This window comes from Panthera tigris, chromosome B3, assembly GCF_018350195.1.
Source record: "Panthera tigris isolate Pti1 chromosome B3, P.tigris_Pti1_mat1.1, whole genome shotgun sequence".
In the NCBI taxonomy this organism is placed as follows: domain Eukaryota; kingdom Metazoa; phylum Chordata; class Mammalia; order Carnivora; family Felidae; genus Panthera; species Panthera tigris.
Genome location: NC_056665.1, coordinates 59,932,513 through 59,956,703, shown reverse-complemented (window position 1 = coordinate 59,956,703; position 24,191 = coordinate 59,932,513). Strand labels below are relative to the sequence as shown.

The following is a 24,191-nucleotide window of genomic DNA, read 5'->3' as shown; positions in this document are numbered from 1 at the left end:
TACTGATTATTACACAAACATAACAATATTAGATGTAAAAAAAAAAACCAAAAAACTAAAATCCCCCCATTTGGGGACAATATAATTTTGGGAGTAATGGAAATGTTCTATATCCCAATTTAGTAATAGTTACACATGTGTGTACATTTGTTAAGCCTCATCAACCTAAATGCTTACAATGGAATCACTTTATTGTACATAAAGGATATCTCAATGTTAATTTAAAAAATTCCCCTTTCAAAAAAAAATTAAAATGAAATAAAAATTTCCCTTTCATTTTTAAACTTTTAGCCTCATTATCTCTTAACCTCCTCAACTCTTATTATCTCTACCTCTGCTCCACCTCAGTTAATGTCTTCTCATTCATTCATTCATTCATTCATGCATGCATCAACAAAAATTTTGAAGCAATGTGTTAGTACTGGAGATAGAGATGTGAACAAGAAACAGTTCATGCTCTCAAGGAGTTTATGGTCTAGAGGGAAACACAGACACTGAACAGGCAATGCTGAGGATAGGCTGAGACATGCTGCATGCAACAGAAGTATGAAAAGTGTGCCCTAGGAACACACAGAGGTTCAGCTAACCTGGCTCTGCCATCACAAAACCTGATGTACCTCCATGTTCTCAAACTCCAAAACCCCTTACTGAGCACAATGTTCAGTTCTTCCACTTATGTCAACATCATAACTTTTAATACCTCAAATACCACCAATTCCCCCAGAATTCCTACTTTGGCATTTCTTACACCCTCTTCTCCCTGCCACATTCAGCCTAAACTTTAACATTAGCTACCACCCCAATATGCCCCTTCATTTTTCTCCCCATCCTCCATTCACAACCTCCCTCCCCAATCACTACCAATCTTGTTAAAACAAATCACTGATGCTGATCCTCAGTTATTCATTAAGAATATGTAGACGTCTGCTATTTCGAGCACATACTGGGATATATCAGTGAACAAGTCAGACATAATCCTTGCCTTCATGTAGCTTACATTCAGATAGGAGTGATATTCAAATAAGTAAATAAAGACAACATACTAATTGCAAATCATAGGAAGTTCAGTAAGGAAATAAACAGGGTGGTTTGAGAGACAAGGGTAAGAGGAACCTATCTTTTAGACTTGGTAAGTATCAAGAAGAAACAGAGGAAAAACACTCCAGGAAAAAAGAACAGTAAGCAACAAAAGCAAAGCACAGGCCCCGAAGGAAGATAGATCTTGTGCTTGATTTAGAAACTAAAAGGCCAGGGTGGCTAATAGTGAATGAGGAGAAATAACAGGAAATGAGGGGAAGATATAGGGGCCAGATCACACATGGTCCTGAAAAACTTGTAATGAGTTCACATTTTATTCCAAATAAAATGGGAAGCCATTGAAGGATTTAGGCAGAATACTGACATGATTTGATTTAGTCCTAAAAAGATTACTCTGGCTGATCTGTGCAGAATAGACTGGAAGAGGGCAGAAATGGAAGCAAAGAGATCAGTTAAGAGGCCACTGCAGTTGCCTAGGCAACAGATGGTGATAGGACTAGAGAGGTGGAGTGGAGACAGAGAGAGTTGTTTGTGTTCAAGAGCTATTATGGAAATGTCATGAGACAGGGAGAACAAAATTCTTGATTGGCCTCCGTCTTTTCCCCTCCCCAAACCTGGTCCTTTCTCTCAGAATATGACACAGCCACAGCCATGAATGCTTAAACCAAAAACTGAGGATCCAGACATCATTTGTTTCTTCCCTTTTATCCTCAGGCCTAATATCCATAAGCAAATCTTTTTGCTTCTACCATACTTCCAAAGTCTCTCTCAAATCTATCTACTTCTCTTTATCTTCAGCGATATCTCTCTCGAGTACATGCCACCATCAGCTAAGGCTTGGGTTACAGCAGTAGCTTCATAATTGCTCCCCCTGTCTGAAACACTTATCAGACATCCAAGTGGATATATCAAGTAGGCAGTTAGTTGGATTTGTGATTCTGGAGCTCAGAAGTGAGATGACCTAGAGATATAAATTTGGGAACTGAACACATACCGATGGTATTTAAAGCCACAGAACTGGACAAAATCACATAGGCTGAGTGTGTAGACAGGGAAAAGAAAAGAGGGTAGTACCATGCTAGAAGACATCTGAGATGGACTTAAGAAAGAAAATCCAGTCAAAGAAGACAGAAGGCAGAAGTTCTGTCAGACCACCCCACCAACTCTCTGAATTCCCAGTTTTTCGCAGTCCTTATCTTCTGAACCCAATAAACGACCCTCTCCTAGAAACTATACCCTATGACACCATGCTACTCTCACCTCCTACCTGCTTGGTTGTTTCCTTTTTACATCTTTCTCTGGTTCTTCCTCCATCTTCTATCCCTGAAATTCAATCATTCCTGTCCCCAGTCCTTCTCCCTCCTTTCCCTCTCCCCCTCCATGTCTGTCTCTGTGTATATGCACAAGTACACACAGACACACACACACACACACACACACACACACACACACACACACTTTCCTCTTCAAAGATCTCCATTTCCCACAATCTCAACTGTCAACTCTATACTGACAATCTCCACATGTCTAGCTAAGTCTTACTCAAAGTGTGACTGGCCCACAGACCAGGATTTCAGAATCAGGAGGGTATGCTGTGAAAATTCCCCACCCCAGACCTAAAAAATCAATTCCTTTAATGATTCTTAAGCAATGGCTTTTATAAATGCCCCATAATTCATACCTATTATTTCACCTTAATTGCATGTTAGGTGATATTAGGAATTTGAAGCCTCCATGCTTTTCATAGCAATAGGACAGAGAAATGATCTGGAGTTTAAGAAGAAAGTTTTGGGGTTTTTTGTTGTTGTTGTTTGTTGTTGTTGCTGTTTTTAAAGAAAACAAAGTATAACCAAGGACAAGACTAATGGAGTTGGTAAGATTTCTAAAACCTTATAATTGTCCCATACTTACTATTTTTGTTTTCCTTGCCTCCCAATGGTAGTTTATAATACAAAATGATTCAAATGTTAAAGAATTTCTGGGCTTCTTTCACTTAACAGCAAAGAAATAGTAAACTGGAAGACCAGTATCTCACTCTACTGTCAGAATAAATGAAGACGGTAGCTTTAAAAAGAAAAGGAAAGGAAAAAGTATCTGGTCTTCATCCAGATATGATGACCCTCTTAGATCACCCTGTCTTGTATTAAAATTCTTTGAACACTTGTCTGATCTGTGTCACTAAACTGTGAGTTCCCTCAGGCTATTACACTTGTCTTGGCATCTACCTACTGCTTTGCAAAACCCAAAGTCTTGCCCCCAAGAAATCTCGTATTTCTTCAAGTACAGAATTTGCAAAATAACTCTAGCTTGATTCCTGTACTAATCTCCAATTACAAATAAGTGGAGTCTGGATTGAGGAGGTTTTACTATACCACCGGAAGAATTAGTGTATCAAAGCATTGGCAAAACATTTGGCAATACAAAATTACAGTAACACTTCTGTCCAGTTTCTGTACTCCTTCTAAGAGGTAAAAAAGCACAAGCTACCATTAAGACCAGATGTTTCAGCTGCTTCTCAATTTTTCCTACCTTCTCATTTCTTATCATCTCAAAGAGATGCTTCCTCCTTCAACACCAGCAGTGAAGTGAGGTTGAACTGCTATTTGAGGTGGAGGATGGTTGCAAGCACTGCTCTAGTTGGTCACCAAACTCTTATTCCAACTCCCTCCCTACCTGGTTTCTATCTCCCAGCCAGTCGCTCCAGTCCTTCCGGTGGATTCTTATTTCTGGAGCTCACTTAATTCTCTCAAACAACAATGCTTAAGTGTCTGCATGATTAAATAGTCCAAAAAATGCTTTTATTAAAACTACAAAACAAAGAACTTTTAAAGAGGTATATATCCTACACTTTTCTATGTGCAGCAATAAAGACAAAGTGATAAAACTCTTAACATCATGCATCGATCAAAATTTGGTTATTCCCTGTCTAGCTCCCCACTAGATGTTCAGGGACATCCAGAATATTCCCTAATAGTTACCTATCTCCTATCCTCCTCATCTGCTTTCTCCCTGTAGGCAGACTGCTAACTCAAATTTGCTCAGAGACAGTGAGGGCAAAATACAAGGGCAAAATATGGTTTGCGAAATTAATTAATGGTGTGCTCTGTATTGAAAAGTCTGGAAGTTTCTTCTTCACCTTTAGAAAGAACAGATGACGGGTTCCTCCACTGAGGGTTAGGCCTGGGGTTCTCAAGATACTAGAATGAGGGACCACAGTTCCTACACCCCGTATCTTGACATGAGTTGACAGCATTCCCTGCCATTACCAGGCCCCACCCAGCCAGCTGTGAAACATAACATTAGGTGCAGCGTCCTGCATTTCTGTCATCAAGAGAAGGTGGCACTGCGTCCATCGGCAAATGGCTTTTCCTCCAATCCCGTCTTAGCCCCCATACCAGAGCATCTAATAGCATCACCAGTTATTTCTACTTCAGGATAGAGACATGCTTGAACTCGTCACGACTAATAAATGACAAAGTCATAATACTCCGTAGACTTGGCCGGCAGGACTGTGGGTAATGACTAACTTTTATTCCATGGCTTCCTTCCAGATCAATCCATACGACTCCCCCTCCCCAGAGCCGCCATAAGGGGCGAAGCCCGACATCCTCCTGAGCGCGGTATGGAGGGACTGGGGGGGGGGGGACAAAAGGAACTTGCCTACAAGGACTTACAGATGCCAGGAGCTGAGGGGTCTGGGGCAACTCCGTGCTGACTTCCATCCTCTCCGCACCCCCAGCCTCCTCGTCCGCCATCTTGAGGGAAACTGACACCCGCAGTTCCAGACCCCCGGCCGAAGACAAGCGGAAACCTGTGGCCGGTCCAAGAAACACGGGGCGGGCGACACTTTTACGACGGCCCCTGAAGTCAGGTTTGACGCAGAATCGAGGCGTGGCTTCCGGTCCGCTTCCCGGAAGCAAGCGTCACGGACCTTAGGGCTGGAGGTTTTTCTTCTCCTAATTTCTTAGTCGTAGTGCCTGGCCTCTGAATAGTTTTGCATCTGGTTCCGATGCTGGGAACTGTTGCGTCTACGAGGTAAAAAATAAATTCAGCGTCCATTTTGAAAGTAAGAAAACTGTGGGGGGCTGAGAACCTGTTCTAGGTCTCTTTCTATCCAGGTTGTTGGTCTGAGTGTGTTTGTCTCCCTCCGTACCCGCAGTGGCTCCCCAGAACCCACAAAATGAGAAAGTACTCAAAGCTATTCCATGTTTAGGAATGTAGCCCATGGACACTTGCACATGCGCACAAGAAAGCTAAAGCCGCATCCGCTTTGGGGAGAGGTGGGTGAAGAAATAACGAAAAATTGAAACCTTGTAGTCGTCTAGCCATAGAGGGAGGACAAAATAAACATGGTCATCCGCGTTAGGGAATACCATACGTTGGTGTTAAAAAGAACAAAGTAGATTTTTGTGGAAAGATAAAGATGAGTTAAGTGAAGTGGGGGGGGGGGGAACCCAAGTTGCCGTAAACTATATATTTGTGCTTATGTGCGTTTAAATGCAAGGGGAAAAGCCTGAAAGGAAAGAACTAATAATAGCTCTGAGGATAGGAACTTAGTCAAGAGCTACTTTAACTTCATCTGTATTGTTTTAAATTGTTTACAAACTAACGATTTAATATACGGTTTTAACAACGAGAAAAATAATGATAAAGCTAACATGCTGGAAGGAATTAAAAGCTAACTATTGGGGAAAAGGCTAAGTCATATCTTTACCTCAAATCATATATATCAAAATAATTCTTAATGAATTGAAGTTTACTAAAAAAAAGTAAAAAACAAAACGTAAATATTTGTATAATATTAGGACAGAGGAGGCTTTTTAAAGCATGACACCAAAGGCAGAAAATATAAAAAGACTGATAGGTAATTTAGTCAAAATTTAAAACTTACATATAAAAATAAATTACACAAAGTTAAAAGTAAACAAAAATTGGGAAGAAAAGCCTGCAACATTCATGACAGACGAACAGATAAAATCCCAAAGAAGACTATTTCAATACAAAAATAGGCAAAATACATAAATATGCAACTCACTAATTTTGTATAAAGATGAAAAAACCTAACAAGTAAGCAAATAAATGCAAATTAAATAAAATGGGATTCCATTTATTGGATGTAAAGTTGGTCTGTTTCTGTTTTTTCTTAAAGATAACCACCATGTTGGTAAGCTGGAAGGATATTCATTGTTACATAAAAAACAAGTGTATTAGTAAGCCTACAGAAAGCAATGTTCAGAAGCCAGTTTTTCTTAAATGCATAGTCTTTGGCCCAGTGATTCCATTTTTAAGGCCATATCCTAAAGATCTAATTCAGGATGCAAGTGAAGTTTAAACTGCATCATTACTGGTAATGGAGAAAATTTAGAAACAACTCAGGTGCTCTTAATAAAGGACATTGGCTAAATAAACTTTGGTCACTCCATACAATGTAATTCTCTGCAGCCATTAAAAGTATTGTAGAACATTGATTCTCAAAGTGTGGTCTACAGACTCCCTGGGAATTCCCCAAATTTAGGAAGCTGATGGGGTGAAAACTTTTATAGTAACTTCTATAGTGATAACAAAGAAGTTTTGTGCTTCTTTTTTTATGAGCCATGTGATATTTGTATTAACTGATGCAGAAGCAATGGTGGGTGAAACTGTTGGCCTCTTAGCACAAAATAAAAAGCAGTGGCACCAAATTCAAGTCACCAAAGTGATCTAGAAGTAATTTCTTGACTACCATGCTCTTGCAGTAAAAAAAAAAAAAAAAAAAAAAAAAAAAAAAAAGTGTGGGGAGGGGAGAATCTGTTTCCCAATGTCCTTGATGGAGCAGTAAAAATGTTACAAAATCTCAACCCTTTTAAGTATTCTGTATGATGAAATGGGAAGCACACATAAACCTTTTCTGTTGTGTTCAAAAGTATGATAGTTGACTTGAGGAGAAGCACTTGAGTTGCTAAGTCAACCAGCCAGTTTTTACAAGGAATACCCATTAACTTAACAAGTAACAGGTACCCGGGTACTTAGATATTTGGCAGGCATTTTCTCAAATATGAATAAGTAAGCTTTTCTCTTCAAGGAAAACAATTAGCAATTTTTGTTGTCCATTTTACTAGTAGAGATTTCAAGGGAACATTCTGTGGAAAACATATCTGCCACTGCGAGTTTGACAAAGTCCCAATGAAATTGGTGATATTAACATGCGTGATTTTTTGGACAATGTATAATGGAATATATTGACATTTGGAAGATCTGTATAACTCATTGAACCAAAATCTTGTAAATATCAAACACAGGGTATTATAAAGAATGGGTGAAAGATCCATTCACATTGCTAAATAGACCAATAGAATTTAATGTTACGGAGTACAAAAATTTAATTGATATGGTTTTACATTCCACATTGAATTGTTTTTTTTTAAATTTACCATTTTCCCAGTTTTGCTGTGGTTTCAAAGGATATCCACAATTATATGAAAATGCCATTGAAATACTCTTCTCCTTTCCAACTATGCATCTGAGGCCAGATTTTTTTTCATATACTTCAACCAAAATAATGTGTCACAATAGATTGAACACAGAAGCAGCTATGAGAATCCAGCTGCCCTTTATTAAAGAGACTTTCAAAAATGTAAAACATTGCCATATCTTTCAGTAATTTTTTCTTCTAGAAAACTTTTTCATTAAAAAATATTATTTATATTAACATGTATTGGGTTGATAATCGTTATTTTTTTTAATGTTTATTTTTGAGAATGGGGGAGGGTCAGAGAGGGAGGAGAGAGAATCCCAAGTAGGCTCCTTGCTGTCAGCACAGAGCCCAACGCAGGGTTCAATTCCACGAACAATGAGGTCATGACCTGAATTGAAAAGTCAGACACTTAACTGACTGAGCCATCCAGGCGCCCCTGGAGTCACCAGTTGTAGTGTCTGAGACCATACAATTTAAGAGCCAATGTTCTAAAGGTGGTCTTATGGACTTAGGAAGATATTCACTATATATTGTTGGGTGGAAAAAGCAAGTTACTAAAATAATATGGTTCTAATTTTGTAAGAAAAGATTCTAGATATTTAATGAAGAATACTAATCACCAAAATAATACTCTTGGTTATCCTTCGGTTGCAAAAATGTGGGCATTCTAATTTTCTACCTATTCCTTAACTGTATTTTCTATTTTTTCTTCCAATAAATATTTAGTACTTATGTAAAACATTTTTATCTGCCTACTTCTTGTGATAGGTAAAATACTAAATACTTGGATGGATGGATGGATGGATGGATGGATGGATGGATGAATAGTCTATTCAGCTCAAAACTACTCCTTGATAATGTCTTCCCTGATCTAGCCAGATATGGTGGGGTTTTTCCCTCCTCTTGGAGGAACTAGTAGCTATAGTTCCTATAGTAGGCTTTAGTAGTACCTATAGTACCTATAATAGGCTAGTTCCTAGCCTGTAGAATCAAACTTTCTGTATTTGAATTTCTTTTTTTGCACTTGCGGGTTGTGTGACCTTAGGCAAATTAATTTCTCTGAGACTTGGTTTCCCCATCTGTAAAATAGATGTAGTAATGAGAGTATTTCCCTTATATAATGGTTATGAAGATTAGTGAGACACTTTACCTAAAGCCCTCAATGACTGGTAGTGTTCAGTACAATGCCTGCTAGTGTTCAGGATGGATGTTTTGTTTTGTTTTCTTTTGTTTTGTTTTGTTTTTTGTTTTCTGGCTGTCCTGCATCCAGTAGCACTTTCTTTATTTGATGCAGAAGGTCTTTCCATTGTGGGAAGTCTTGTTGGAGGGAACCGTGTCCCCAAACATGTGGTTAGAATTCATTCCTGCCTGGTATCCTAAGATAGCAATGCCCAGGCTATCCTTGCCAAAAGACGGTTGTGCCTCCTGCAGTTCCTTGGGTTTCTGCTTTTTTTCTAAGCCTGTTCCTTGCCTCCTGTGGAATCTTTGAGTCCCTGATAACCTTTCAATAATAATAGTCAAAATTTAACTATTAAATTATTTATAACATAGTGCCTTACGTAGGCAGTTTTTCATGGCCTATTGAATTTCCTCGTCTAATGTTAGTTCCTTGAGTGCAGAAGCCAAGACTCATACATAGAAATGTCAGCTACTTTGTTAAAGCCTTTAGGTGCATTTTCAAGTGTAACTCTGAAACAATCCTGTGATGTAGTTCCTATTATCACCACTGCACAGACAAGGAAACTATATCTTGAACAAGTGAGATTGCTTGTTTAAACCTGCAATTACTAAGTGACAAAACCTGGATTCAAAATCAAGGTCTATCTGGCTTCAAAATTTGTGTCCTTAACCGCTTCACTGTTGTACTCCAATTAAAAAACATTTTGAAAAAAAAAAACCTTTTGAGTCTCTTTTACCACTTTATATGTTGTGATTGCAATGCTTATTATTAAATAAACAAAATTATCAGGTATCTGGCACACATTTTACATTCTAGTATACTTATATTAAATATTTTATAGGGATTTTATAAAGTAGATATAAACTTACGAATGATCATTGCTCTTTTCTGATCTAGACCAAGGTATGGCTTGACCTACTTTATAACAGGAGTATGAATTTCTGTGATTCTTCTGCAAATACATATTTCTTTTTAAATTAGCATTGACATCTAAATAACTTCTGTGAGTAAGTTGCAGGGTCATTTTTCAGGTGTCATTTTACTGTTTGAAGTATGATCAACAACTAATATACATTGATTAGCTTTCTCAAAACCCCAGGATGACATAATTAGGACAGCCATACTCAAAACTATGTGTTCCTTAGACTCCTCATTGTGAGTTGTGCTGGAGGTTTTCAACCCTGTTTACACATAAGGATCACCTGGAACTTTTAACAAATTCTAATACTAATTCTAATCACTCTAGTGACTCTGATTTACTTAGGAGTAAGACCTGAGTATCGTTTTTTAAAAAAAAAACCTCTTCCAAGTGCTCCTAATGAGCAATCAGAGTTGGGAAACCCTCAGTGATTCTATTTTAATGGACTTCTTTCTCTAGGATATTTTCTTATATGGGATGATAGTAGTGACTACATGATTCCTCCTACCTGGTACAAATCCTTAATATTCCTCATCCAGATTAGAGAAGAGCAACCATCCTATCTGATCTCTTTATTTCCACGCCCTTGTTCATATTCATCCCTTGTTTTCCTGCCAGAAATATTTGTAAATATAAACCTGGTCATACGACTCTTTTAAGTAAATTAGATGACTACCCTATAGAATAAAATTTAACCCTTAAGCATGGCATTCACAGCCCTTCTCAATCTGTCTTGAAACACTTTTTGCTAGTCTAATCCCCCTTGCCACTTCTTACCTTAAAGTATCTACACTTATTTCCCATATACACCGTTTAGTCTCATCGTTGCTTTTGCATCAGTTAGTCCATTGGCCTAGAATGCCCCCTCACCCATCACAACACCTCTTTCTATGAAGGGATTTCTGCTTATTCTTTAGGGATCAGCTTTCTCTGAGAAGTTGTCTGATTCATTTTCCAACAGGCAGAATTGTTCCCTCTGTGCTTTCACTGCCCTTTAAACGAAAGAATACAGGAAACTGGGATATGACCTTACTAAAATTGCAAAAACAATTTCACAACTTTTACAAAAAAGAAACCTTCAGTTTAACCTATGTGCTTAATATATACACACATTTATGTCAGTTATTCTTTCATTTACATGTTATGGCAATTCTTAGTCTTATTTGTCTAATTCATTGACTGGAGTTACTGGATTGTCTCAATTAGGCCTGGCATGTTCTTTGTCAAGAAATATTTCCTTTTTAACACTAGAGACTATCATTTTCATAATCTTTGGTCTGTTGGAAATGTAGCTATTGAGAAGCCCTCAAGAATGATTTTTATTTACTTTTTTAATATTTGTTTATTTTTGGGAGAGTGCAAGCAGAGGAGGGGCAGGCAGAGGGGGACAGAGGATCTGAGGCAGGCTCTGTGCTGACAGGCTGACAGCAACAAGCCCCATGTGGGGCTCGAACTCATGAACCCACTGTGAGATCATGACCTGAGCTGAAGTCGAACACTCAGCCGTCTGAGCCACCCAGGTGCCCCTCAAGCATGATTTTTATTTATTTTATTTTTTAATGTTTATTTATTTTTGAGAGAGAAAGAGAGACAGAGCATGAGCACTGGAGGGGCAGACAGAGAGGGAGACCTAGAAATCAAAGCAGGCTTCAGCCTCCAAGCCGCCAGCACAGATCCCAACGTGGGGCTCGAACTCACAAACCATGAGATTGTGACCTGAGCCAAAGTCAGATGCTGAACTGACTGAGCCACCCAGGCACCCCTCAAGCATGATTTTTAAATGGCAGCAACTTGAATGTTGCTGTGTTGGAACATAGGTGTAAAATGAAGCATGTTCAGAGACAGTTCAGTATACTTTCTGTAAATTTGAAAAAGCATTTACCATATGGTGAATGTTTATTGATTAGATTGATGATTGTTTATTTTGGAGTATTTTGGAGGAAAAGTTAACCCAGACCCTTCAGAGAGGAGGGTCTGGGCTACTATCTCATGATTAGTGTAGAAAACAATATAAAGCCAAGATTTTGCACTTAATAAAGGACATATAAATTTTAAAGAAGCAAGCAACAAAAAAAACTATAGAGTGGTACCACTGTCCTCATCTTATGACTTCAAGTTTCTACTCCTACTACTTACAAGGAGCTGTCCCAAGAGTGCTGGTTTCTGAGCTAAGGAAAGGGCCTGGGCTCTCTGGTCCTCTCAGGAAGTCTGTGGACCATGACAACCCCATGTAGGGGGCAGATTATACTTGAAAAAAGAGGCTCCCACATTGAGCTGAGGAGCAGGGATCATTAGGGTTTTTAGGGTCAAAACCAGGATGGAGAGGGGATAGTCTTCGTTAAGACAGAAGTTATCAGTCTTGGACCAAGGTCATTCCTGCAGTTGTGGGGAGATCAGCCCTATTTTAGAAGTGGAATGGAACTGAGAATGTGATAAAGTAGTCAAGACTGGAGGCTTGAGCATCAGTTTTAGAAAAATTGGTCCTGGGTTCAGAGATTTCATTTTTGGGATTGGCTTGAAGACCTAAGTTTACAGCAGTTAGCTTCATTTTAGAAAGAAGGATGTCCATGCCTGGGGAGTCATTTCTGGGGTAAAACTCAGATTGCTGGTTCAAATTGAGTTGGACCTAGGTTAGGGGTCATAAATAGGCATGGATCTTGGGTTCACCCTCAGCCTTGGATCCAAAGGTTTCATTTAAGGGCTCTGCTGGTCAGAGGATCTTGTCTGTTCAGGTGATCAACCACAACAGCATTTTAGCCCTGGTAGAAGGGAGGAAAGTCTGGGAAAAGAGGAATATACAGATAAAGAATTTGTCAAAGGTAGTACAAATAGGAAGAGAGAATCAGGATGTGGGTCAAGATCCATACAACTCCAGGGAGCATACTGTTCACAGAGGAGCCAGGATATGGAAATGTGCACATGACTGAGAAGGAATGAGACTGAATACTCAATGGAAGGAACTTCGTTTAGACATGCAGAAAATGGTTCAACCTACCAGGAGAATAAAATCTGGTTTGGGGAGAGTCAAAGTGGATCCTTCCACCAAGTCTGTGGAAGGAGTTGTATGCCTCAGTTTGCAGCAGACTGCAACAATACTGGGGTTCAAGTGCTTTGCTGAACAGATTAAATAGACAAGAACAAATTTATTTGTCTAGCATCTGAGTAAATTCTGGAAAAAGGACCTAAGCTGGACCCATCATGGTTTGAGCACTTGTCAATACAACCTACTAACCATCTGTATATTCTATCCGGGCATCTTCTTCTTTTAAAATTATTTTAAAATAAATAATAAATGATGGTAAAAAATAAATATATATATTTAAGCATTGTCTTTCTAGGTACTGTGTTAGGCACTTTAGAGAAAAGTTTAGGCAAAGGTTGCATGCATTAAAGGGTAGATGAGATGAGTATGAACAATACATGAAATGCAGTAGATAACAGCAAAAATAATCCATTTCTAGGCACAGAGTGAAAGCAGATACCAGATACAGCTGTTAAGCTGTGCACCAGATATGGTGATCAACCAGGGTGGCTTAGAAGTCAGAAAGCTCTGGGAGCAGCTGACTCTGAAAAAAAAAAAATGACACAATATTTCAAGAGTTTAAAAGTGGCAAGTAGGGGTTTAGACAACTGCTGAAGACTTTAAGGTTGAATTAGTGATAAGAATGTGGAAGACCAAACACATAGAAAAATCAAGATAATTTATCAGTGCAGGAAAATGAGTTGTGCAAGCAAAGAATAGCTGTACTAGGAGTTAGCAGAATATGGCCCCAAATCCACCTGCTGTCTATTTTTATACAGCCTTCAAGCTAAGAATACTTTTAACATTTTTAGATGGTTGAAAAAAGGTCAAAGGAAGAATATTTTATAATACATTTAAAATACATAAACTTGGAGCACCTGTGTGGTTCAGTTGGTTAAGTGTCTAACTCTTGATTTCAGCCCAGGTCATGGTCTCTTAGTTTCATGGGTTTAAGCCCCAAGTCTGGCTCTGTGCTGATGGTGCAGAGACTGCTTGGGATTCTCTCTCTCTGCCCCTCCCCCACTCGTGTTCTCTGTCTCTCTAAATAGAGAGACATCTCTAATTAGCCCATCTCTAAATACCACTACATGAAATCAATAAACTTAAAAAAAAAACCTGAGCTAAAATCAAAAGTCAGACACTTAACCAACTGAGCCACCCATACCCTGAGCATTTTTTTTTTTTAAGGCTTATGGATTCATGCCTCATTGCAGGGATGGCAGAGTAGCACTTGTATCCCAGGAATCTGAAAGCTGACAATCTTATGACTGTTTCTCCATCCATGTTATACATTTAAACACATGTGAAGCATAGATTTAAGGTCATCCAAACCTGCCGTGATTGCCTCATTCCAAAGTGGCTGTAGGGTCATTGTTTCTTTTACCCAACCATAAAATGACTTATAAGTGGTGATCATTTTAATAGTAACCTAAGATCAAGCTTCCCACATTTATTTTTTAACTTAGTATTTATTTATATTTTTTAAATTGTGGTAAAAGACATGTAACATAAAGTTTACCAATTTAGTCATTTTTAAATGCACATTGTGTATATTTTAGCTGTGTGGTGGCATTAAGTGCATTCATGTTGTTATGCAACCATCACCACCATCCATCTCCAGAACATTTTCATCTTGCAAAACTGAAAATCTGTACCTATTAAACTTTAACTCCTCATTTCCCCCTCTTTCCAGTCCTTGGCAGCCACCATCCTACTTTCTGTGTCTGTGAATTTGACTACTCTCAGTACCTTACGTAGGTGGAATCATACAGTATGTGTCCTTTGTGACTGGCTTATTTTACTGGCATAATGTTCTCAAGGCTCATCCATGTTGTAGCATGTGTGAGAATTTCCTTGATCTGTGATTTCTTACTTTTGCAGGAGTTTCAGGTTCCTTATGCAGAGCCTTAACTACCTAGATAAAATTATCCTCAAATTCGTTTTTCTAAAGAGTGAATGTAGTGTTCCCTAAAAAGCTGAAAAACTGTCTGGTACCTGCTAATGATTATAGGAGCAGCGTCCACAATAGCCAAAAGATGGAAATAATCGACATGACCATCGACAGATGAATGAATAAAGAAAATGTGGTATTTTCATACAGTGAAATATTATTCAGCTTTAAAAAGGAAGGAAATTCTGACACATGCTATAACATGTATCAAAACATTATATTAAGGGGTGGGGGAGGGAGGATGAAGAGTTAATATTTAATGGGTACTGAAATGAGTTTCAGTTTGGGTAGTGATCTGAAGGTAATTTCAACAACTTATGTTTATGAGAATCACATAGTTCAATTTATGACTATTGATGACAATATACATTGTTTGTGAAATGCCCAAGTGATACATTCCCCCTTGACTTTAGTTCTAGGAAAGTTTGCTTTCATGGTGAAATGCTACTTGCTCTGTTTATGAGATAACAAGAAGTCTACCTTTCTCCTTTGACTGACAGGAACTGAGAATCACCTTTTATGATGATGTGTAGTGATTAGCTGTCAAACCAGTATTTCCTTGGACAATCATTAACCATCATTAAATTAATAATTCCTGTTTCTACTCACTTTGAACACTGTGAGTGAAGCAGCTTGGTGACAATTCAGTGTCTGCAATCCAGACCGCTGACCTTTGTGACTTCAAACCAAGTTTCTCAGTCCAAAATGTCTTAACAGCAGGTCTGTTCCTATCATCTATCACATAGCTTCTTGTTGTATTCTATTTCTAGAAAATGATTCTCATATATTAAAAAAAATTAATCTTTATTTATTTTGAGACAGAGAGAGAGAGAGCATCAGCAGGGGAGGGGCAGAGAGAGAGACACACACACAGAATCTGAAGCTGGCTCCAGGCTCTGAGCTGTCAGCACAGAGCTGACGCGGGGCTTGAACTCACAAACTGTGATATCATGACCTGAGCCGAAGTCAGACGCTTAACCTGCTGAGCCACCCAGGCACCCCTGATTCTCATATTTTTAAGGTTCCTCCAAGGTCTCTTCAAATCCATATTATATGCCACATTGCCTTTGTTTTAAATCAGATCATCTCAACCATATCCTCCAAATTTGGTTTAAAGATATCCATACAGATTTTTTTTTCTAGTGCAGTATTAGACAAAACTAAAACTTTATTCATATGGACAGTGCTGTCCATATATACACCATAGCCCTAGTTCTTTTTTCACTTGGGTTCCAAATTTTGGGCACTAAGTTTTAACTATCTCTTTTTCTCTCCTCAAATATCCAATCACCTGTCAAATTCTGTAGCTTCTGTCTTTACAATTATTTTACATCTGATCCTTCTTTTAAAATGTTTATTTATTTTTGAGAGAGACAGAGGGAAAGTTTGACAGGAGCTGAGAGAGAGGGAGACACACAATCTGAAGCAGGCTCCAGGCTCTAAGCTGTGAGCCCAAAGTCTGATGCGGGCCTCTACCTAATGAACCATGAAATCATGACCTGAGCCAAAGGCTGAGAAGGCTGACGCTTAACTGACTGAGCCATCCAGGGTTCCTTTCTAATCTCAATGTCACTCTCCCATCTTCCTTCTTCAGGACTTTATAATTATGCAGTACCTGCAATCTTGGTCTATTTGGGCTGCCGAAACAAAATATCACAGAATGGTGGGTTGCAAACAGAAGTTTATTTCTCACAGTTCTGGAGGCTAGATGTCTAAGATCAGGTGCCAGCATGGTTGGATTCTGGTAAAGCTCTCTTCCACGTTGTAGATTGCTGACTTCTCACTGTCTCCTCACATGGTGGAAGGGGGGAGGGATCTCTCTAGAGTCTCTTTTATAAGGGCACTAATTCTGTTCACAAGGGCAGATCCTATCTCTAAATACCATCACATTGAGTATTAAGATTTCAACATAAAAACTTTGTGAGGACACATTCAGATCATAGCACTAGATTATTCCAATATTCTTCTAACAGGATTGTCTGCCATAGCTCTCCTCTATCCAGTCGGTTCCCTAAGCTGTTGTCAGATCTATCTTCACTCTTAACATTTATACAGGCCTTCTAAAATGTGGCTCAAACTAAAGGTCTGGTCCAATTACTACCATTCCTCTATGCATACCCAAGCCCAGACTGAAGTACTCACTGTCTCCTCAAGCTGTCCTGCATTTTCTCACCTTAATGCTTTGGTTCATGTTAGGTCCTGGTGGAAAGTGCTTCTCCTCATCCCACCCCCAATCTCTGCCACTCAAATACTATCCATCCTCTATATACCACTTCCTTAATTAAACTCCTCCTGATTCCAAAGATGTGATCTGTACTGGTTTTAACCTTCTCTAGCTTTTTATATCTGGTTGTCTCTTGTGCCAAATGGCATATTGGTCTTATATTAAACTTATTTGTGTATTTTTGTCTCCTACATAAGTTTCTAAGATAAAGAACCATGGTTTTTTAGCCATTTACGTTTCTTTATATTTTCTGCTTATAACAATGTCTTGCTTTCCAAAGGTACACAGGAAAGTATGTAATAAATTGAAATTGGCATAACTCCAATATTGGCAACATATCCCCCCAAAAATAACTCAAAGAGGGGTTAAAAAAGATGCTATTTGTATAAAAATGTTTATTCAGAACAGCGATATGTTTATTCAAAAATGTTTGTTCAGAACATTCCTAACATAACAATCCAAAAGTTCAACAATAACAGAATGGTTAGATAAATCAAGGGCAGGACCCAAATCTAATTCTTCTCCTGTGCCTGCCCATAGGGAGTACTTACAATTTATCAAATGAGAGGTATAACACTAACGGGATATGATATAGCGAAGTGCATATGAAATCAGATTTAGGTAAAAATAACATCACAAAACATACTTAATACATGTATTGAAAACCTATGGAAGCACGTTGTTAATAATCGTAAGGGCCGAAAGAAAGCCATCTGTCACATTTGTACAGTAATTTAAAAGGCGTCCTCATACATACTTTGATTCTCACAAACCTGTGAAGTACGCACGGGAGGCATTATTAACTCCGTTTTACAGGTAAGGAAACTGACCCACTGGGGTCAGGAATGATTGACTAAGGCGGAGCCCGGACTCTAGTTTCCGCCTCCCGGACCAGGGACCTTTCCCTGCCACTCCTCGGCAACCCTGATTGGTGCTGGAGGTCTCAGTTTCCTTTTCTTCCCCCGCATTCGGTTTGCAAACCCTGCCCCGAGACGCGGGCGGCTGGCGAGCTGCATTTGCGCTGCGAGGCGCAGGTGCAGCCGCGGCAGACAAGCTGAGCCTTAGGCCCCGCGCGACCATAGAGTCCGGAAGTGCGGCCAGAGCAGCTCGCGGGGGCGCCGCACCGGGGGAACGCGGGACCGCGAGGGCTGCGCAGGAGCGGGCGGAATGGCCGCAATGCTGGCCATGAAGGTGGTCACGGGGCTGGCGGCAGCGGCACTGGCGGCAGTGCTCTTGGAGCACTATGGCCTGGCTGGTCAGCCCTCACCGCTGCCCCAGCCCCGCGCCCCCCGGAGCCCGCACCCCGCTCCGGGCCCCGGAGCCAGCAACATCTTCTGGGGTCTGCAGGTGACGCAGCGGGAGCACGGCGGGGGGTGGGTGCAGAGCCTGCCCGACGGGGTGAGACGCGGGCAGTTTCCGCGGGGGCGTCACTGCCGCGGCCCCAAACTTCTGGCTGGGGACTCTGTCCTTCCTTGGGAGGGTTCGTTATTGCATTGCATCCTTGCCTTTTCCGTCCGCCTTTAGAGAGCTGCCGGGTCGCCTGCTGTCTGTGCTTCCTCTTCCTGACTCAGGTATCTCTGTTTAATACCTGCTTTCGGCAGATATCCGACATTCACCTGAGCAGGTTTCGCGATCCAGGCAGAGCTGTAGACTTAGAGAAGTTCTGTTCAGAAACTATTGGCATCATTCAACCAGCTCTCGTCCTGGCAACAGGTAGGGAGGGTTGCCGTGTGGTCGTGTTGTTCTGTGATCAGAATGGTAGAATGCTAGCCTGGGCTGCAGCTTTTCACTTCGGGGACATTGGGAACACTATAGCCCCACCCCCCAGTGAGTCCTTCTGTAGAGGAGATGGGACATTGCAGTTACCTTTGCCGTGGGTAACTGAGTCAAGATCCAAGTAACTTTGCAGTAGCAAGGTTCCCTCAAAGCAGAAGCAAGGCTCGTGATACCCGTTAGTATGCCGTTTACTATATCTTATATCTGTACCTGTTTGTCGTCGTCGTTGTAGTTCTGGATTTGAGAGAGGATTAGGGAAAGTCCTTTAACCACAAATCAGAAGTTATCTTTTTTTTTTTTTTAACTAACATTTACAGTTTGTTTTACAACGTTAGTCAACCTTATGTTGTCAATTGTTTGAGGCTTAAAGTGACTCAGGACACTTTTCTTCATCTCTTGGTACTTCTGTGGCTTGGGTTCTCCGGACTAACTGCTCCCAAAATGTGTTGGAGGACAAGCTAAAAAAGCATCTGTCTTGTCTACTGGGGGATTCATATCCCACCCACCTTACTGAAACACCTCTGCTGACATGATAGAGTATCAGTCCTCATTTTATGGAAAACCTCAATTTCAACTGTACACTTAGTTTTCTAGAAATGTTGGTGTTTCATTGTCCAAACCACATCTTCCAGATTGCTTCTTGCTGTGAAAATAACACTTGGTCAGATTACATACCCTGATTTGCGGTGTGGAAATATGGTTGTCATAGATATCAGGCTTCTGCCCAGAGTGTTGGAATTTCTTATAGTTTTCATTTTTATCAGAGTTTCATGATGCATTTTGTATTGCTCTCTTTAAAGATAATTTTTTTTCAGAACCCATTTCTAATATCACAGGAGGTTAAACAGGCACTTGCTAACCCAGAAGAAACAAAGTCCTTGCTGAGAAAATCTTATTTTAAATGGCTTGCTGTGGACATAGATGGACTCATAAGTTGTTATGTTTATACATGTTGAGTACTTTAAGTGTCTTTGTTCCTTTAGTGTGCACTTAAAAACAATTTTTAACCCCCTGGGGCTTATTTTACATTGTGATTCAAGTCTTATATATAAATCTACAGGAGATCTCACTGATGCCAAAACAAAGGAACAGTTTGGATCCAGGCAGCATGAGGTAGAATGGCAAACTTACCATGGTATTCTGAAGAAGACAAGGGTCTTGGAAAAAACCAAGTGGCTTGATATCAAAGGAAATCATGGTAAGAGTCAAGACCCACATAAAATCAAAACTAGTTTTTTTCCCCCTTCAAGGGCCTACATTCTCCAATTTAGATTATAAAAGTATAAAATGGGAATGTTGTAACATAGGTTTAGATAGACTGAAGGCCACAACTCTGAAATACAACTATATTATGTGATTTAAAACATCACATGTCACTTTTAACCTATGAGGGGAAAGTTGGTATGGCCCTTTCTTTACATGAAGAAAAGCTTCTAGCTTCCTCCTATGCAGGAAGTTGTTTAAAAAATACATACATTTTGGGCACCTGGCTGGTTCAGTTGTAAAGCATTTGACTTGTGATCTCAGGGTAGTGAGTTTGATCTCATTGGGCATATTGAAGTAGCCTCCAAGCCACATTGGGCATGGAGGGTACTTTAAATAAATGAATGAATGCATGAATGAATGAATCAGTCAAATACATTTTGCTGATTGAAGGAAACTACCACCCATAAGTCTACGTACTGTGTGATTTCATTTATATGACATTCAAGAAAAAGCAAAACTGTGGAGAACAGATTATGGTTGCCAAGGGTTGGGGTTAGGACAGAGGCTGACTACAAAGAGGCATCATGAGAGAATTTTGGGAGGTGATGGAACTGTTCTCCATTGTGGCGGTAGATACACCTATGCATTTGTCAAAACCCAAAGAACTGTACATCACAGTAAATGAATTTTACTGTGTATACATTAAAAAATTAAATGGCAAATAAATCTCCATATGCATGAGGAGAGAAATAGATAATCCCTTCCCATTTTTTAGATTGTTATTATAGTGTTAGTAGGGAAATGAACTCTTCTGCAAAGTGTTCTAATGGTAGGTTTGTTTTATAAAGGTTGTCTTCCTTATGGTTAAGTACTTTGCTTCATTTGATTATTAATTGCTATTGTGTACCTAATTATATATATATTTTTAAAGCTATCATTTGAAACAGATAATTCTATCTGGTGAAATGCACAGCTATTGGTTTGATCAGAAAATGCCCTCTTTATAAATAGTTCTTACAAAACAGCTAGGAATCATTAATTAATGTTGGGATATCTGGTTTGCAACTTTCTCTGGTATACCCCATAAGTTTGGCCCCAACTAACCATGGTTCAACTTAAAATGGTTAGACCTACGATTTTCAGACTTTACAGTGGTGTGAAAGTGATATACATTCAATAGAAACTATACTTCAAATTTTGAATATTTATCTTTTCCTGGGCTAGTGATATGCGGTATGATACTCTGGTAATGCTGAACATGATCACCAGGTTAAACAGCCAATAACCTTATAACCATTCTGTGCCCATGCAACTATTCCATTTTTCACTCTAAGTATAGTATTCAATAAGTTACATGAGCTATTCAACACTTTATTATAAATCAGACTTTGTGTTAGATGATTTTGCCAAACTATAGGCTAATGCCTATAAACATTATAATGCCTATAATGCCTATATAATGCCTATAAAATGCCTTTAAACATTCTGAGCATGTTTAAAGTAGGTGAGGATAATCTCTTGTTCAGTAGTTTAGGTGTGTTAAATGCATTTTTTCTTTTTTCTTTTTTTATGTTTTTTTAAAGTTATTTTTGAGAGAGAGACAGAGCACGAGCAGGGGAGGGGCGGAGAGAGAGGGAAACACAGAATCTGAAGCAGGCTCCAGGCTCTGAGCTGTCATCACAGAGCCCCACATGGAGCTCGAACCCACAAACCGTGAGATCATGATGTGAGCCAAAGTCAGATGCTTAACCAACCGAGCCACCCAGGTGGCTACTTAAATATTTGCAACTTATAGTGGATTTGTCTGTAAATTGAGGAAGATCTGTATTTACATTTCCCTTTTTTCCTAATCCTAATTAGTGGTAGAGATCAAATTCTTTTGCAATAAAAAGCATGCCTGTACATATTTAAAAAATTTTTTCAGGCCAAGCTACTTTATTTCAAGTAATAAATATCAGACTCTTGTGATTAGATCTTGTGAACAGAACTTGTCCTTTGGAGTTCATGATAATCTAATTTGACTTGTATAGGCACAAATGCTTATGGCATGTGTTTTTATACATGTTTATATACTGTGTTAAGATAGGAGGAAACTATTTTTTATTAAGATTAACTATAACAGTGTAGTTCTTTTAGTAAGGGGATTACATACACAATAATATTTCTTTTGTCCTAAATTGGACTTAACAACTTATTCTCTGAAGTTATTAGAAATGTAGTAGATTCTTGGAATTCCAAGCTGAGGTAAATAATTTTAGTTATTGCAACCAGGCAGTCAAGCTCTATGAAATCATCATTATTTCCAGATAAGTGTTCTAGGACCACCTTACCCGTTACCATTATATAACTCTTTTCTTACTGAATCGTTTTGAGATTTAAGAAGAGAGGGACTTTGGCCCTGTTATCAAAGTGATCTGCTGTTCAGAAACACTTGGTATGGATCTTTGTATCAGGCATGTTTCACAGGATTAAAACAGCAGCAACAACAGTCCAATCTTACAACTTGAAATTGATTTATACTGTATAGTACGTAGTATCAAAGTATTTATTATTCTCTAGTATAGTAGGTCTCTTAAGTTTCCAGATAGTATGAATTCTTTTATCAAGATTTAAGAATTATCAAGCTAATTTATTGGCATTCTAGCATTTAAAGGGTTATTGAAAGTATTGCCATTTTGCTTTAGTCATTAACATATTTGTATCATCCTTTTTAATATAGATGATGTTTGTTGTTTTCTTTTTAATTAGATGTATTCAACATTGCAAGTCTGGAGAGTGCCGAGAATTATTACAGGTACTGTAATGAACAGAAGACCATGAGGTAGTACAAGGAGGGTGCAGTCAAGTCAATGAATGGGTAAAAACATTTTTTAAGTGACAAAATTTTATCTAAAGACCCTCTGGTAATATAGAATTTTTGTGTATTCAGTGACAGATTAAATTCTTTTTTTTTCTCCCAAGCCTTTTTCTTTCTTTAATTCCTTTTATTTCATATACTTTAATACTTTTTTATTGCCTAATAAATACTTTCACTATTTCACAGAAACTTTTTTTGCCATTGATCCATAGGAGAAGTCATTTTTTTTAATTTTAGTTTTTTTTTACTTAGGTATGACTTACATATAACATTATATTCATTTCAGGTGTACAACATGAAATTTTGATGTTTGTGTATATTGTGAAATAGTAACCACGATAAGTCTAGTTAACACCCATCACTACGCATAGTTAAAACACTTTTTTTTCTTGTGATAAAAACTTTAAAAATCTACTCTCACCAACTTTCAAATATACAAGAGTGTTTTTGACTCTAGTCACCATGCTATACATCAGAAGTCATTTAGGTTAGAGTTTGTCACTAGAGTACTGTGGATTTTAGGAATACTGAGAAACTGATTCTCTCAGCCTCTAGGAGCATCGTTGGTCACCCTGGCTGCTCTGTCCTTTTGTCCCAGTATGCCATAGAAATATTAGAATTTTCTTTATCTGCTGTGAATGTGAAAAAGACTGTGAATGTGAAAGGCTGTTTAAGTTAGAGACCAGTTCTCTAGTTTCAATGTGTTGGGCTTCTTTTAGTTGTAATTTCACTTTCAGTTCCAGGGTATTTGATAGTTTTGTCTTACAATGTCAATCACTCAAGTAGTGAGAATTTATTGAGAGCCCATCATTAGTTGGGTAATGTGAAAGATACAAGAGCTAATATTAAAAAATGTAGCCTCTACCTTCAAGGAAGTCCAGTTAAGGAAGATAAGAATTGTTTAGGAAACAATTAGAAAAGAACAATGAAGGGATGACTGATGAAATGCTAGATTATTTGGTACACATGATAATCACTATGAGAAATCTGAAAGGGCAGAAGTCAGCATAGGGCAGACATAGAGGAGACTTCATTTTATTTTATTATCGAGATTTAATTGACATATAACACTGTGTAAGTTTCAGATGTACAGCATGTTTATGTGATACGTTTACATGTGGTGGAATGATGACTACCTTAGAGTTAGCTAATAATTTGATTACCAACACATAATTATCATTTCTTTTTTGTGATAAGAATAATTAAGATCTAGTCTCTTATTGACTTTTTTTTTTTTTAAGTTTATGTATTTATTTTGACAGAGAGGCAGAGAGAGAAGGGGAGAGAGAATCCCAAGCAGGCTCTACATTGTCAGCACAGAGCCTGACGTGGGGCTTGATCCCACGAACCCGTGAGATCATGATCTGAGCCAAAATCAAGAGTTGGCTACTTAACCGACCGAGCCACCCAGGCGCCCCAAGTCTCTTAGTAACTTCCAAATTTATAATACAGTATTGTGGGTTATAATTACTATGCTGTGCATTGGATCTCCAGAACTTATGTATCTACTAGTTGCAAGTTAGAGAAGACATTATAAAAGAAGTAAAAAGTGCATTCAGTCTTA

The 24,191-nt window shown here is 38.8% G+C and overlaps 2 protein-coding genes across 7 annotated transcripts in view; one reads left to right on the top strand and one right to left on the bottom strand.

Moving 5' to 3' along the window:
- The window catches only part of UBR1 (ubiquitin protein ligase E3 component n-recognin 1), a 133,268-nt gene extending 128,383 nt beyond the window's left edge, over window positions 1-4,885 (bottom strand). Inside the window, exon 1 of the mRNA XM_007081724.2 lies at window positions 4,713-4,885. Within this exon, the coding sequence (XP_007081786.2) occupies window positions 4,713-4,793 (81 nt within the window). The 5' untranslated portion in view covers window positions 4,794-4,885. The remainder of the gene's footprint in view (window positions 1-4,712) is intronic.
- A 63-nt stretch (window positions 4,886-4,948) lies between these two features.
- Window positions 4,949-24,191, top strand: part of TMEM62 (transmembrane protein 62) — a 45,458-nt gene continuing 26,215 nt past the window's right edge. The window contains exons 1-4 of one of the 6 annotated variants that reach the window (XM_007081789.2): window positions 17,741-18,135; window positions 18,390-18,501; window positions 19,625-19,762; window positions 22,519-22,564. In XM_007081789.2, coding sequence (XP_007081851.2) covers window positions 17,956-18,135; window positions 18,390-18,501; window positions 19,625-19,762; window positions 22,519-22,564 — 476 coding nt within the window. In that variant the 5' untranslated portion in view covers window positions 17,741-17,955. Of the gene's footprint in view, window positions 5,105-17,740; window positions 18,136-18,389; window positions 18,502-19,624; window positions 19,763-22,518; window positions 22,565-22,607; window positions 22,628-24,191 lie in introns of those variants that run through there. The other 5 variants (XM_042989045.1, XM_042989044.1, XM_042989039.1 and 2 more) reach the window with 5 other exon arrangements.